A 17,308-nucleotide genomic window follows, 5' to 3' on the forward strand; every position below is an offset into this window, starting at 1 on the left:
ACCTAGGCTGTGGCAGACCCTATTGTACCCTTGTTCTGCATAAGAAGGACGTTTTTCTAGCTGTTAGGTATTTATGTCCCTTTGTCCTGTTCTCTCTTCTTTGAGCAATTCTATATATACACTGATAAGGCAACTTTGTAGCCTAATATTTTATAATATTCCAAAAGGACCGTTTTCTCAATCTTTTTGCTCATACTTTTAGTGTCTCTAATTACATAAATTAATTTTAAAAGGCTATTCATCTTTCTTTGCTTCTGGGATGACCTATCATTAGATATTAATACCTTTTTCATGTGCTGAAAATTTCTGCTTTCCTTTGTCAAAGAGGGGGTTCCTTTGTTCATCTTTGCCTATTTCATCTTTTCCTAAGGTCCACTTTCCATGTTAGCAAGTATAAGGAATGGCTCAGCTTCACTAATGTTTATATAATGTTACAATATTCTTGCACTATAGCCCTTGTTAAAAGTCAGTTATTACCTACTGTCATTTGGAATAAGAGACTGGGATTTGGTACAAGGAATAGGACAATTAGCCACTCAGCTTGTATTGTGGTTGAGGGGTGGTGTGTTTTCATTGTACTTAATTGGCCACCATGTATACACAATTTTTGTGCTTTCTGCTTTAAGTGTTTTCATATATCACTTGTAGATTTAAGTAAGTGGTATAGTTTGTTTTTCTTGTAAGCATAATTGAGTTTAGAATTTCTGTAAGGGCTGGATCTTATTTTGAGGATATCAGCATCTGGATGACAAGTGTTGGTTTTGAGATTACGATAATCCTTTTGTATGCATTTTCTTTAGGAATGTATGTATTCTAATAGCTAATCTTATGGTTCCTAGTGCTGAAGAGGGCTTACAGGTAATCACTGTCCTAAATACCAGAATGATTCTTCATAGAGATGGCTTTCCATGATTATTAGGTGGTTATGATGTAATGAAGACTCATAACAAAAGTGGTTGAACAAAAGTGACCTGTACAGATTCAGAGCCGCTTTATAAGGAGTAAGCTCATGGTGGAATTGAATCAGACCAAGTGAATCAGAACATACATCCTCTTAACATATCTAAGAATCCTTGCCACAATAATGAAAATTTTCCAGGTTTCACAGGAGTAAAGTACTTTTCAGTAGTTGAATGATTAAAATTTTGTATTTAACAGCATTTTATATATAGTGGAAAAAAATGGTAAGATGTTTCCCAATCTTAATTACTTGTGTGCAAATACTTTCATACATTTTTTGTTATAAATAATCATAGGATTCAGTTTAAATAAAAATATATCATTTCTTTGAAATTAAGATATTTGTTATTGTATTTGCTAAATTTTCATTTTAATGTCTTAAGATAAATTGGATTGAGGTTAATAATATATAAACTCTTGAGTATTTTGTAATCCTTTAAAAGTCAGCCCTCTAAGTTATGCTAATGTTTTTCTGAAGACACTGCATAAAAGAGTGAGCCATAGATATCTTAAATCTTCAGATGCCAGAGACCTATGTCGTTGTACATCTTAAGTATGATTAGGCTACCATTTTAGTTACTTTTACAAAGCATATTTCATCAAAAATATAGAAATCTTAGGTTATACTGTTTGAATTTCTAGATTCTTATAAAAGTTTAAGGGATAAGTATAAATTGATAAAGCATCTTATTCATGAGATAGCAATTGGTTTGCCCTATGACAAAACATAAAGATGATTTTTGAATGGCAGAAGATTCTAAAAGAGGATTCGATAAATTTAGTATTCTGATTTCTTTTTTAAGGTATTGACGTAGAAAGCTTCCTATAAATTCTTACCATGTTAGTTTTAGCTGGTGGAAACAATCTAATGATAATATACTTTAGAATTGTTATGGTGGTGGTTTACAAATGGAGCATGTGTGGTGTTAGATTTGACTGGATAACTGAAGGAGCAGAAGGACTTAGTTTTACAAAATATAACTAACAAATATCTTAATTAAATTGCAGTTACATTTGATTAGATTTTAAACTGGCAAGAACTGCTACTTCCCACTTTAAAAAGAAAACTGGAACTTTGCTATATAAAAGAAGCATTACCATTAGGAAAAAAAAAATCACAACTTGGTTCTCTTAACAATAAGGAGCCATTTTTCAGTTGTCAGTTTGACTTTTAATCTTGTGATACCATCTTCCTTATATTCACATTAGTGAATATTACAAGAGAATCTAGAGATTGTCTTGTTAAAATAACTAAGAGTGATTTTTAAAACATACTCAAGCTCAGCAAATAAACAAAAGGAAGCCAAACCTCAAGGTACTATAATGTAACTATTCCCAAGACCTAACTGGAGATTTAATTTACAGAAAATGACCTAGCACCCTCATAAGTCAGAAATGGAATCATACACAGAAATATATAGATGTTAAAAATACCTTCGCATTTTATTGCAATGGTGAATTTGTGTTTGTGTGTGTGTCTTTACATTTAATAATACTGTAAATTATTTCTTTCCGAGACCAGAATAGATCCCTAGAACATTATAACTTTATGTTGAAGAGTAGGAACAGTTTTCTTCAGTGGAAGTTGCTTAAGACAGGATTCTAATTTATACCTGTTGCTTCTTGATTTTAAATTTTCTATTCCTTTGCTATCTATTGCTTCCTTATTTTAAATTTACTTCTATCTAACATTGTGGTTAGCTTTTAAACTCCTTTCACTCTTTTAACACTTTAAAGAATTTGAATTATTGATTAAAGTTAAATGACAGATTACTAAATTCATTTTTTAAACTCATTTTTTTCCAATGGCATGGTATCTATTTTATTTCTTTTTTTCCATACTTATCTTAGATACAGTAAAAGCTTATATTTCCTGTTTGGTATGTTGGCAGATTTGGAGCTCTTTATAGTTTTTCGCTAACAGTTAAAAATTAACCTGAGTGAGACTATGATTTATAACTGGTTGTTTTATTCTTAGGGAAAGAATCTGATTTATCTTTAACATCTATGAACATAAATATATGTTTGTATTTGGTACATTATAAGTTCTATCCATTTTATATTCTTACACTTATTTATATCCTTAAAGAGTATGCAGTTAAATTCTTTTTACTGTATTTATTGAAATCTCTCAAACATATTTCTTCAAACCTTGGTTTTCAAAGTATTGTGTCATTCATGCTTACTATTTTATGTATGCATATGTGCATTTGCATTTACTCCATTTTTAAAACATAACCTTAAAAAAGATAAACAACATCCATAGGGTTTTTAATAAGATAAGAATACATGTCTATTACTGATATCGAATATTTATCTTTAAATTTCAGATAAGCCTTTGAAAAAAAGAAAACAAGATTCTTACCCACAGGAGGCTGGGGGTGCTACAGGAGGTAATAGACCAGCTTCTCAGGAGACGGGTTCTACGGGAAATGGGTCAAGGCCAGCATTAATGGTTAGCATTGATCTTCATCAGGCAGGAAGAGTGGACTCTCAGGCTTCTGTAACTCAGGATTCAGACTCCATAAAAAAGCCTGAAGAAATCAAACAATGTAATGATGCACCTATTTCTGTTCTTCAGGAAGATGTTATTGGAAATCTTAAATCTACACCAGAAAACCATCCTGAGACACCTAAGAAAAAGTCTGATCCTGAGCTTTCAAAGAGTGAAATGAAACAAAGTGAAAGTAGATTGTCAGAATCTAAACCAAATGAAAACCGATTGGTGGAGACAAAATCAACTGAAAATAAGTTAGAAACTAAAGTTGAGACCCAAACAGAAGAACTTAAACAGAATGAGAGCAGAACAACTGAATGCAAACAAAACGAGAGCACCATAGTTGAGCCTAAACAAAATGAAAATAGACTGTCTGACACAAAACCAAATGACAACAAACAAAATAATGGCAGATCAGAAACAACAAAATCAAGGCCTGAAACCCCAAAGCAAAAGGGTGAAAGCCGGCCTGAGACTCCAAAACAAAAGAGTGAAGGGCGTCCTGAAACCCCAAAACAGAAGGGTGATGGAAGGCCTGAAACTCCAAAGCAAAAAGGTGAAAGCCGCCCTGAAACTCCAAAGCAAAAAAATGAAGGGCGACCTGAAACACCAAAACACAGGCATGACAATAGGAGGGATTCTGGAAAGCTGTCTACAGAGAAAAAACCTGAAGTGTCTAAACATAAACAAGATACTAAATCTGACTCACCTCGGTTAAAATCAGAACGAGCTGAAGCCTTAAAGCAGAGACCTGATGGGCGATCTATTTCTGAGTCACTAAGACGTGACCATGATAATAAACAAAAATCAGATGACAGGGGTGAATCAGAGCGACATCGAGGAGATCAGTCTAGGGTTCGAAGACCGGAAACATTGAGATCCTCTAGTAGAAATGAACATGGCATTAAATCTGATAGTTCAAAAACTGATAAACTAGAACGAAAACACAGGCATGAATCAGGGGACTCAAGGGAAAGACCATCTTCTGGGGAACAAAAATCAAGACCTGACAGTCCTCGTGTTAAACAAGGAGATTCTAATAAATCAAGATCTGATAAACCTGGTTTTAAATCACCAAATAGTAAAGATGACAAAAGGACAGAGGGTAACAAGAGTAAAGTAGACACTAATAAAGCACACCCTGACAATAAGGCAGAATTTCCAAGTTATTTGTTGGGGGGCAGGTCTGGTGCATTGAAAAATTTTGTCATTCCGAAAATCAAGAGGGATAAAGATGGCAATGTTACTCAGGAAACAAAGAAAATGGAAATGAAAGGAGAGCAGAAAGACAAAGTAGAAAAAATAGGATTAGTTGAAGATCTAAATAAAGGAGCTAAGCCTGTAGTTGTTCTACAAAAACTATCTTTGGATGATGTTCAGAAACTTATTAAAGATAGAGAGGACAAATCAAGAAGTTCCCTTAAACCTATCAAGAATAAACCATCAAAGTCAAATAAAGGTAAGAATACTGATGTCATTTATAATATAATCGATTTTAAGTGCTAAGGTTACTAAGTATTAAAAAGGAAATTTACAAAAATTAGAAAGCTACTACGTGAAAATATAACATCTATGTCAAACAACAGTAAATTTTTTTCAGAAGTATAGATAAAGGTTTCCAATGAATTTTTTTTTCCCCACAGTTTTTTTCTTCCCACCCACTACTCAAGGTAGTTATGAATCTTACTGCTATTTGGTTACACAGAGATAAGTTATTTGGCTGTTTAATTATTTCTTATATTCGTTATTTCTTATGTTAATCAAGTGAATGTTGTATTAAAATAGCTGTCTTTAAAAACTCTCTATAGTCTTACAATACTATATTCTTACAGACCTGTGTTTGAGCTAATTATCGATGAATAGTTTGTATAGTTTAGAAAGTTATATAAAAGGTTATTTTTCATTTTGTTGGGGAGATGGTTAGTTAAATATGTTTTATATTTTTAAAACATATCTTTTTGTCCTTATTTATGCAAAGGTAATAGGGAACGGTACTTACTTTTTAAATTTGGTTAAATTGTAAGTTTGTGGGAGGCAGGGGGACTGGTGTTATTTTTGCATGGTTTCTGAGTTAAATTCTCTGGTTACTTGAGTAAGATTATTTCCAAAGGGAGAAGAATGTCTTAAGTGCCAAAAAATAATGACCATTTGTGCAGAAGATATACTTTTGTATCCGTTTGTACACAAGTATTTAAAATAACTTTTTTTATTTTTAAATAGAGATGAGGTCTTCTTGCTTTGTTGACCAGGCTGCTTTCGAACTCCTGGCCTCAAGCGATCCTTTTGTCTCAGCCTCCCAAAGTGCTGGGATTACAGGCGTGAGCCACCATGTCCATGCAGTCTAAATATATTGAGGTGTAGTGAAGGCAATAGAACTGAGAGTTTATTTGATTTTGAGTTTTCCTTCTGTGAAAGAGAATTATTAAGAATTTAGATTTAAACTTATATATAACCAAGTATATGAAATCTGGAATTGCATTGGCTAAGATGGTAGCCATTACCTTTTTTGGCTATTTAAATTTAAATTAACTAAAATTGAAAGTTCATTTCATCAGTTGTCATACGTGGCTATTGGCTACCGTATTGGACAAAACAGAACATTTGCATCATCACAGAAAGTTGTATTGCATAGCACTGCAGTGCATTAGGAGATATGAAAAGTGTGTGGTTATTGTTTTCATAACATGCTGTTGTAACTTGTCTACCAAGAAAACTCTTTGAAAACATATTATAAAGAACTCTTTATTCAAAGAATGACTTGTGGCTAATCTGTTGTTATTCTTGCTTGGTCTTCGTCAACATTCATTTCTTCACTGTTAATTTATTTGATTTTGTCTTACAAAAATGAAAAAATATTGCCTTCTGAGTTACTAATATTTGTGTTCTTTGAGTGAAGCTTTCAATTTTTAGATTATAGCAATTAGACCAAAAATCAATTAAGACATCAGCCTCAATAAGTAGCCTTTTTTATTTAACTGGAATGTGTCTTTTCAGAGTTACTTGTTAATATGAAAGAGGTTGTAGAATGCAGGAGTTAACACTAGATTTGTTTTCTTTTAGGTAAAGATTTTCTTTAAAATTTTTTAGCGAAAGTTTGGGAGTAGCTTATATTTATAAACTAAAGAGTATGGCTATACAATTTTAGAAGAGTCAGGTGAAAGATGGAAAGTGGTACCCTCTTGTTCCTTTGATCTGGACCATCTTTCTCTCCCTCCCCTCTCAGCTTACCCTAGCCTTGCTTTCTAAACTCTGTTCTAACAAAGAGTCTTTTACAACTCCTTAAATAACATCCAGAAGTGAATATAGCTTTTAGTTAGTAATTGCTGTATTATTTCACCTGGTTTTTTCACATGCAGTAATATGGCCTATGAATAAGTTTTTAGCACCAAAATGCGTTTCTGATAGTATACTTTTAATGCAGATGTATATACCTGATATGGTCATGTTAGTATGTAAGTAAGCTATCTGAGTGTCTGAGTGATGTGTATGTATGTGTACATGTGCATGTTTATGTATATATACACATATATTAATGTAACTGCAATTACAATAACAGTCGTTTTCATCAAAAAATACTATGTCAGTGCTTAAATTCATTTCAGGATGCCGTGTAGCTATCTTTTGGATTAATTTATTTATGTCTTAGGATCCATATCTTTTTTTTTTTTTTTAGTAATGTTCTAATTTTGGTTTTATTTTAGATTTTTGCTACTCAGTTTAAATAGCAGAGTTGGTTAATTGTGGATTTTTTTAATTGCATGTACATGAAGCACAGTTGTAGATTACTTACCCTTTGTAGTATATATTGGGATTTTCTTTGGAGATTCACAGAAAATCACATTTTGATGTGTTGATGATTTTCTGAGTAAAGGAATTAGTCTGAATATTGCTGGGATACTTTTATAGTTGGTTCCTAGGGCCAAAATTGAAAAGCCATAAATTTCCATCTTTTGAATATTTTACCAGTTGTTCATATAGAAAATATTCATTCTTTAGGATATATTTTAAGCTGATAAATTTTGAGTGTGTGATAGAGGTACAGATTTATTACTCCTATTTTAGATTACTTATTTTTGTCTTTTGTATGAGCATGTTAAATGTAAAGTGGCATTGTTACATTTGATTTGATTTCTGTGGCAATATGTCTATATCCCTGGTACCTAACAAAATACTTCATACATAATAAAATTATACTTAATGGCTATTGAATGGAGACGATGTTGTCACCATTTTCAGGAAAAGCTTTTGTGTACAGATTAAAATTAGATAGTCATCCTTTATGTTCCCATCAATACACCCTAGCTCAAGAGCTACTTATTTGTCGAATCCTGCTTCCTAAATATTGTAGTAACTTTCTTCACCCTGTCAACTACCTAGAATTTTTGTTAAGATCCAAAGAAAACCTGCTTATAGTATTATGTGTTTAGTTTTTCTGTCACACTTATTTTGATCTACAGCAGTTACAACATGGGATTAATATTATTCCCATTCTTATCCTGCTTTGTCAACTTCCCTATCTTTCCATCACCTTGTTTATTCCTTGTGTAGGAGGGGTGGAGGGGGCAGTCAGGCAACGTAACCCTTTGTAGAATTCTTTTTAAGTTCTTCAAATATCTTCTACTAAAATATACTTCGATCAGTATGTTACATGCCAAAAAATATTTTATTGTTAAAAATTTTATTAGAATATTACCCTAATGTATAGTGTCTCTAAATTAAAATAATAAAGTTATGAGATCCTTTAAGATTGGCATAATCTCCCAGCATTTTGGGAGGCCAAGGTAGGTGGATCATTTGAGGTCAGGAGTTAAGACCAGCCTGGCCAACATGGTGAAACCCCACCTCTACTAAAAATACAAAAATTAATTGGGCACGGTGGCAGGCACTTGGTAGTTCCAGCTACTCAGGAGGCTGAAGCAGGAGAATCGCTTCAAACCAGGAGGAGGAGGTTATAGTGAGCTGAGATTGTGCCACTGCACTCCAGCCTGGGTGACAGAGCAAGACTCTTATCTCAAAAAAAAAAGAAGATTGGCATAATCATCAACTAACATGTGCCTTCAGTGTTATTAACAGCTTAGTATCAGTAATTACAAACATTTGATTTTGTTTTGGGTTTTTTTTTTTTTTTTAAATTCCAGAGTGTCTCAAAATAGCTTTATGTCTAAGGAAACCATTTTTCCTTCTCTCTCCCCCTTCTTCTTTCCAACTAGTATATCATTCTCCATTATGTGGACTCAGTGCTTTCGAGAAATATCCGTATTATTTGTTATTTGACATCATCCTTTAAACTGAAGAGTAAAGCAGTTTCTGAAAGTAGTCTTCACTGGGAATGTATCTGGCGGCTTTAATAGTCAATAGTGATTAGCCTATATTGCTCACTTGATGAGCTAATGATTATAGGCCTTACTAGCGACAGTTATGTCACTTCAGTTATCTACTGTTACAGTTACACTACTAAATGCTGATCACTGTCATCAGCTGGTTGCCTTTTACTTAGCACTGAACCAGTCTAGTTAGATTGTGTTTAGGATCCTCAGCTTCTGCAAGTTTTAAAGTATTGTTTCTGAGAGTGAATTTATAGCATAGTTTATTAATTCCTAAATTGAGGATTTTTAGTGTGTTTTCTTTAAGGTAGATTGTAATATTGAATAATATTTAATGATGCTGCAGTGGGAATTTATTTTGCTTCATTTGCACAGTTTTATAAAATACCTTTCTAAAAAACTCGAATTTTCAGTTTTTATAAAGACATTCATATCAGTGATATCTTTAGGAAATGTTTAGAGAAAGTTTATTACAGAAGTTGGCATAATCCATATCTAGCTCTTGTGACTTTAGAGCAGTATTTTGAAAATTTGTACTCATTTCCATTTGTAGAAATTTTTGCTCCAAATTATGCTTAATAGATTGTTCATACAAATATTGCTTAAAAGAAATGCATTACGTAGAAACCTTTTTATAAAAATTAAAGTTTGCTGAAGCTGTTCTCTCTCCTTTCCATTCCATCTCTTAAGCCAGCCCAAAAATGTAGTTTCTATAGGGTTCTTGTATCTGTAGAAATAGGTGTATAATTGACAGCTAAGGAGCTAGCAAATACTAATTCTGAAAGAACCTGTGTCTGTTTATGAAGAAATTATCTTTGACATACTGAATTCCCTCTTATATCCTAAAAAAAAGTTAATGAAACCCTTCTTTACAAGGGCCTGATGCGAAATTAAAGAGTATGAATACCTACTAGTATTATAATACCAATAAAATGGGTTTTTTAATATGGATCTCTCTGTCTTGCCTATAAAAATAGTAGCATTTTCTGGCTTCTGATGTGTCAATTTTTAAAAATTCTCTTTTAAACTTATTATAAATTATAGTACAAAGAGAACTGATATCAAAACCTTGAATAAGTCTTAACCTTTCAAAGCTTGATTCATTCACTTTTAAAATAAAGAAACCAATTTCCCTCCTGCTTTATACAGTTATAAAAACCAAAATGAATGTTGTTATAGTAAAAGCTAATCGGTCTGTTTTTTTATATAAAGGAATGTACAGTCATTCAGTTTCTAATTGAATTGAATTTATCTAAATGAAGAAAGCAATTTTTAAAAACAAATCTTTTTATGTATCTGCACTTTATATTCAGTGTAGATTTAAAGATATTACTGCCACAATTTATTTTTCTCACCGTGTATACATATCAAGGAAAGAATCATTTGATCCCTGCCCCCTACTTTTCAGTAATGAGTAGTAAGTTGTTACTTACATAATGAGTAGTAAATTGTCATTTATATGCAGTATTGAAATTTTTTTTTTTTTTTTGCCCCCGCTTACCTCTAATTGAAGTTGAAGATCCATTTGGTGCTTCTGTGTTATATGGGTAGATTAATGGAAGAATTGTCACTAAACTGTTACATTGTGCCTGCCCAAGATTTTTTTTTGTTTTTTAGGATTTATAATATTTGGAGGTTTATGTAAGGCTCTTAGTTTTTTTTCTGAACATGACTTGTTTCCATTGACCAAAGCTTCAGCCCCAAATATTTTATTAGTTTAGGTGATTTGTTTCTATCTCAGAGTTGTTTTCCTGTTTTAAAAAGAAAACAAAACACTTTGTTATCAAATCAATGTTTGGGACTTTAAATCTTTTGATGATTTCTGGTTTTAATAATCTGGCAAGTGCTGATTTGTGTGATTTATAATAGAAATCAAAGATTACTTAAATGTAGCTTATCTAGGAGTAAATGTATTCTTTAGCCATATTAGAGCCAGAGTATAGAGTGCATTGTATTTAATGGAACATATGTACAGAAGCTGAAAACTTGGTATCTCACAAAATTGTGACTAAATGACATTATTCATCAAGCCAATAACATAAAGTTTTATGAGAATTCAGACATCTGATTTAAAGAATAAAGCAGGACAAAAGAAATTAGGGGAGAGACAATCATAAAGCACTAGTAGTCTGAAGTTTTTAGGAACAAATAACTTGGCAAGCAACAATAATCCCTAAAATCATCAATCCCTAAAATACATCATCATATGTTAAGAGATAGCAAGACTCTATGTTTGTATTTAATGGATTATTAACTAATTCAGGGGAAATAACATAACCAAGTATGTCATACAGATAATTTTAAGTACTTGCTATTTATTCGTTTTTTTTTAAACTGAGTTATCCAAATCAGGATCCTTTCATTTTTTTAAAGACAGAGTCTCATTCTCTTGCCCAGGCTGGAGTGCAGTGGTGCTAATATAGCTCACTGCAGCCTAGGACTCCTGAGTTCAAACAATCCTCCCATCTCAGCCTCCAAATGACTGGGTTATCCAGATCCTTGATGTCATATTAAAGATCCCAGGCCTGAATATGGGAAAGTCATGCATTTTATCTGTTATCTTTGTAATCAAGGGACCTGGCAGAGTCCATTTATAAAGTGCTTCATGAAATGGAAGAAAGGATGTGGTTAATTCAGAAAATGTGTGAAACCTGTGGAATAGACAATTCTGTTCAAAATGAAACAGGGTTCACTTTTGGAGGATGATACATGTAGAGACATTGATTCCTGGATTTTTTTTCTTTAAAGTTGGGTCATCTTCAGAAATAAAACTTTTGACCTTTGAATTATGTTGTTTAAACTTTCAAAGTTTTACAGAAGTTAAAATGATCTGGAGAATGCTAGAGGTCTTAATAGTATTCTCGTTAATGTAAGGAATAAGAAAGGGTAAACTACTGTTAATAAATGTTGATACTTGCTTTATCGAATATAAGGCACAGGTTGTCTGTGTTTGGCTATTGTGAGGAATTTTTTAAAAAAGAAAAAGAGCAGAGTCCTTGCTCTGGGAACATAATAATCCATTGCAGAGAGAGCACAAGAACTAGTACATATTTTAACCTTTGATTATTGTGTGTTTATCTGCAGGAAAATATTCTGGTTTATTAGTAGCAAGTCAGTATGTCTGTGACGTGAACTTAATCTAAGCAGAACAATCACTTAGGTAACATTTGCTTTAAAAAAAAAAAAAAATTCCGTGATGGATGAAAGGCCAAATACTTTGGGTTATCTGTATTTATAAAACCATAAAGATCATAATGTTTCAAATACTGCAAAAAAAAAAATTCTATTCTTAAAAATTTTGGAAATGTACTCATTTGTCTCTCAAATATAGCAACTCAGGAACTATCCAGCCAAGTATATCTGTAAGTGAACATGAGAAATTGTGAACCACAGAGTTAGGCAATCAAGAAGCATCTATTGACCATCCATATATGTACTTAATATTATGTAGGTCATGTGGAAAAGGGAAGATGTATACTCTAAAACATGATGTTCCATCAAAAAGACACATACTGAAGTAGAGATATTCATTCAAAGACTTTTAAATGAGTTGCAAAATGTGTTCAGTTTGGGGCTGAAGATACGCAATGCAAAGCTAAAGTTGACTTCTTTTACTTCTACCAGTATTCTAAAAAAAAAAAAAAAATGACCCTCACTGATAAAACTTAACTAGTTAAATTAAGAAAGCCAATACAGAGAAATATTACCTGATTTCAAAATGACACAGAAGTTAAACTCAACATTAGTTAGAATTCTTAGCAATTGAAGTCTGGGATATTACCAGTCATGAGTATTGCATGTTCGTTGGGTAAAATTATTGCTGCGCATGTCCTTAGAAGAACAGAAGCCTGAAAGTTACTGAAATAACTCCTTTGTGATACTGAATAAAAGTTTTGAAAGAATTAAAAGGTTATTCTTCCATTAAGATTAATGTTTTATATCTCCATCTTGAGTTATTTGATTGTATTGTCTTAATCTTCTTGATAGCTATTTACTTTTCTGTCATAATTAATTTTTATTCTTTACATAAGCGCTATTATCATTTGCATGTTATAAAGGATAGTATTAATGTTGATTGTAAGTTACTAATATTTCCTGCTGTAAACCACAAAGGTACTCTTTGCTCCCAATTCATAAAATTCATCAGGTAAGATTTTTCTTTTTATACTTCCACTCAAAGTAAGTAAAGGAAGCTAAAATTGCCATCTTTAGTAATCATTAAGGACAAATAATCCTGAATAAGTAGCTTTTTCTACTTCTACTTTATTTTTTAAACTGTCAGGAAGATAGTCACAGTTTATTTCTTCGTAAGAACTATTTGTGTGTGTTTGTGTGTATGTGTGTAGGATTAAGTAGTATAATGGCTCTTATTGTCTTATTTTTTATTGTCTTGACTCTTTCGTGGGAAGATATGAACTTGAATTTTCTAAAAGTACTTGAAATGTACTTTTCAGTTACAGACATTTATATTTTAAAATATTTGTCATCTATTTATCCTATGTTACATGTTTCTCTTGTCTTCAGTTAAATTGTATATATTGATTTGTCTGTTTGAAGAAGTTCTCCATAATGCTAAAGGCATTACCATGCCTTCAAATAGACAGTGATAGGTAAAAGCATATGTAAAGCTCTTCTCTCAGCCACCATACACAACTGCCAAGATCATAGAAAAGGAGGAGGAGTGGTAAGTGTCTTCCAGCACTTCTCACTTGTATTGAGGGGTAACATTAGATTCAAACTACTGCAGACCTACAGAAAACAAAATGTATGTATTACCAAGAATGTGAAGTGTACCTCTTACCGCAAATCCGTTTGCAAATGTCAGTGAATCTCTAGTTTCAGAAAGTTTTAAGTCAATGCAGACAAATTGAAGGCATTATATCAAAAATTTATTATATAATTACCCTTCGTTTTTATGGTGGTGTCATGTTTTTAAAGTTGTTACATAATTATATGTATATATGTACACATACATATATATTAACTATATTGTCACTTTAGGGTTAAGAGTATTATAGTTGTGTTCTATTAAAATAAACAGGTGACTTAGAAAACATAAATACTAATATTTTTATTGTGCTAATTTAGTTAAAATTTTCCTTTTATCTTCAGATTTACATTTTTTTTTTTTTTGTTTACCTTTCATTAATAGGTAGTATAGATCAATCAGTGTTAAAAGAATTACCCCCTGAACTCCTGGCAGAAATTGAGTCCACCATGCCACTTTGTGAACGTGTGAAAATGAACAAACGCAAGCGTAGCACAGTTAATGAAAAGCCAAAATATGCTGAAATCAGTTCAGATGAAGATAATGATAGTGATGAAGCTTTTGAATGTAAGTATCACAGAACTCTTTGTTACTATTTTAGAGTTTAAAAGCAGGTTGATGTGTTTTTCTCATTTATAATTTGGGGGTTTAGCAAGAGCACAGTCACCTTAATTCTTAATAACGCAGTATAGTAAGTTTTTTTCTCTACACTTTAAAAATGCGTGAAAGATGAGATCAGTTGGCACCAAGAAAAAATATTAAATGAGCTACAATTAAGTTTAAAACACAGGTAGGTATGTGTCTGTATGCATTCAGCAAACATATATTGAGCTCCTATTATATGCTAGACACTGAGAGTAAAAATACAAATAAGATATGGCCCCTGTCTTCAAAGAGCCTTCAGTCTAATGGGGGAAATATGTAAATAAATAATTGCAGTATGCTGATAAAAGTACAGTGATAACAGTTAATCCAGGGTGCTATGGGAACACATTGGATTGGCATCAAAATCAGAGTGGGGGCTCAGGGAATGCTTACTGGAAGAGGTGACACTTGAGTTGAGTCTTGAAGGACACGTAGGAGATAGCCAGATGAAGAAATATTTAAAACCATACTATCACTAAATTATGAATGGATTAGCCACATTGCAGATTATCTCTGTGGTTTGGACCTGGCTTCTCCTTTTTGCCCAGCTGTGTCCTGGAATTCCTCCCTTGTTTCACTGTTTTCCAGAGCTGGCTTCTTCACTACACAGCTACCTCTCTACAACACTGTGATCACCTGTCTTTGCACTAGACTTGCTATACCTCGCCTGTCTTCCTACTGGTCCACTGAAAAAGTTCTTCTCTTTTATCCCTATCTTCCTTCTTCTGGAGCAAGAGAATTGAGCCTAGCCAAGAGGGGTCAGCAACCTTGTTTGACTTAAACGGCATTCAGTGGAAACAGACTATGGGAGATCTTCACTTGTGTGCCAACTGACTTAGTCATAATGACCAAAAGAAGTGGGAAGACCACCAGTGTTCTACCTTTTCCACCTAGTGTCCATAGATTGAGGTGTGACAAGCAAGGGCAGGAAGGACAGATGCATGCCGCCATTTTAAAATGTATATTGCTGATGGAAGCCCTTCACCTCCTCCAAAGTTTTTAATGTTAATTTACTGATTTTTTTTTAATTGTGAGCTCTTGAGCTATGAGCAGTAGACTATGATACTGAACAAATCTGAAAAAGGTTTTAAAAGTGAAATAAAATATACAGCAAACTTAATCAACATTTAATCATGTATAATTGTTATAATTTGTATTATGAAATGTATTGACACACAGTATATTAAAATGGCTAAAGTTAATTTTTTTTATTACGATCAGACATTTTGGTCATATGGGGATGTGGTTAGCTCTGGAAGGTGAGAAGATAAAAGAAACATGGGGCCCAGGAACTCACTCCCTTTAATATACATGCCTTACCACTCTGCCTCTTTCCCTCTAATAAACATATCACCCATACCTAGAATAGCCAAGAAGGAGGAGTCCCTGAATTCCAGTTTGATTTCAAATAACATTTCAAATCCAGTTGACGGATAGTGGCTGCCTCCATTACTCAATTGCAAAGATTTCTGAAGCTGTCTCACAGTTAAGTGGAAAGGATAACATAATCAGAAATCTCCATGAAATATAAAATAGTGGAGAGTAGAGCCACACATCCCTCATGTTTGTCACCAATGCAGCCACCATTCATTTCCCCTTGCTTTCTATCATGAAAGCTTTTGTCTCGTCTTATGGAGGCATGTACTTCGTTGTAAAGCCATGGATCCTGTTATATCTATGCCCAACTATATTGAAAGGTAATATTTATTTTAAAGAACCTGAGCTTCACCCACTGCTAGAAGAAAGGAAAGTTTCTCTAGATTTTTAAAGAGATGTCAAGCGTAGCTTCCTGTTTTTCTTCACTTATTTCTATACGAGTAACTATAGAAAAGTGGACACTGGAGCCACTGATTTGAGTGGTGAAAGAAGTCCAAATGGTTGTTCACATAAACAACCAATTGTTATACCACAACAGAAACAGTGTAGTGAAAATATAGCACAATACAAAATGTGAAACTATTATGAGAACATTAAGTTGCAAGCATTATGCTGCTTCGAGAAAGAGAGAGAGAGACTTTTTGAAACTTAACAGTTTAATCAAATTGGTTTCTCAAAATCTAAAACCAAGGAAATAGTTTTGTTGAAGGTTAGGGGAAAATGTTGAAGGATAACTTTGAAAGTTGGGCTACACAGATTTGGATGGCCATAGCACAAATATAAGGTCACTGGGTACCTGGGGGAAATGGAGAGAGGGGCGATGTAAGAAACTCAAGAGGTACATAGGTGAAATTTGGAAAGAGAGGAGAGAGAACACCCAAATCATATTTTACATACCTCTCTTTTGAGTCCTTTCCCCTCCCCTGCTTATTCCAAGGTAATGAGAGAAATGGAGAAAGAATAAACTAGCCACAATGAGTTGGTATCCTGATAACCTCATTATAACACAATGTGTTATGGAAGTTGTTTTTTTTTTTTTAATGTCACCCCATTTTTATCTAAATTGTCTAAAATTTGATGAATGTGAAATAAAGATTTACAAGATCTGTGGATAGTTACCACCAATACAGCATATTCTATGTAATTACAAACCACTACAAGATTTTTCAAGCATTTTCTACTCATAGGATTGAATGCTTGAAATGGATTTATGAAATTAATTAAAATGTACAAAGACTAAAGCAGGTCATATTTGAGGTTGTAAAATACTAATTTCTGGTGCGGTAACTCATGCCTGTGATCCCAACACTTTGGGAGGCCGAGGTGGGAGGATTGTTTGAGACCAGCCTGAGCAACATAGCAAGACCTCTTCTCTGCCTCTGTGAGAAAATAGTGCTTTCTGAAGTAGTTTGCTTATTAGTTGCCATCCCTAAGTACTGAAATTTAGGCATTTCAGTACTTGTGAAAAAAAATCTGAGGAATTCTATATAGAAATGACATGTTTCGGCCGGGCGCGGTGGCTCAAGCCTGTAATCCCAGCACTTTGGGAGGCCGAGGCGGGTGGATCACGAGGTCAGGAGATCGAGACCATCCTGGCTAACATGGTGAAACCCCGTCTCTACTAAAAATACAAAAAACTAGCCGGGCGTGGTGGCGGGCGCCTGTAGTCCCAGCTACTCGGAGGCTGAGGCGGGAGAATGGCGTGAACCCGGGAGGCGGAGCTTGCAGTGAGCCGAG

The 17,308-nt window shown here is 33.4% G+C and overlaps 1 protein-coding gene across 2 annotated transcripts in view; it reads left to right on the forward strand.

The window, feature by feature from the left end:
* Nucleotides 1–17,308, forward strand: part of NIPBL (NIPBL, cohesin loading factor) — a 194,717-nt gene that overhangs the window by 110,900 nt on the left and 66,509 nt on the right. For both annotated transcript variants that reach the window (XM_025387913.1, XM_025387914.1), the window contains 2 exons: nt 3,291–4,916; nt 13,934–14,116. In XM_025387913.1, coding sequence (XP_025243698.1) covers nt 3,291–4,916; nt 13,934–14,116 — 1,809 coding nt within the window. The remainder of the gene's footprint in view (nt 1–3,290; nt 4,917–13,933; nt 14,117–17,308) is intronic.

Source organism: Theropithecus gelada, chromosome 6, assembly GCF_003255815.1.
Source record: "Theropithecus gelada isolate Dixy chromosome 6, Tgel_1.0, whole genome shotgun sequence".
NCBI lineage: Eukaryota > Metazoa > Chordata > Mammalia > Primates > Cercopithecidae > Theropithecus > Theropithecus gelada.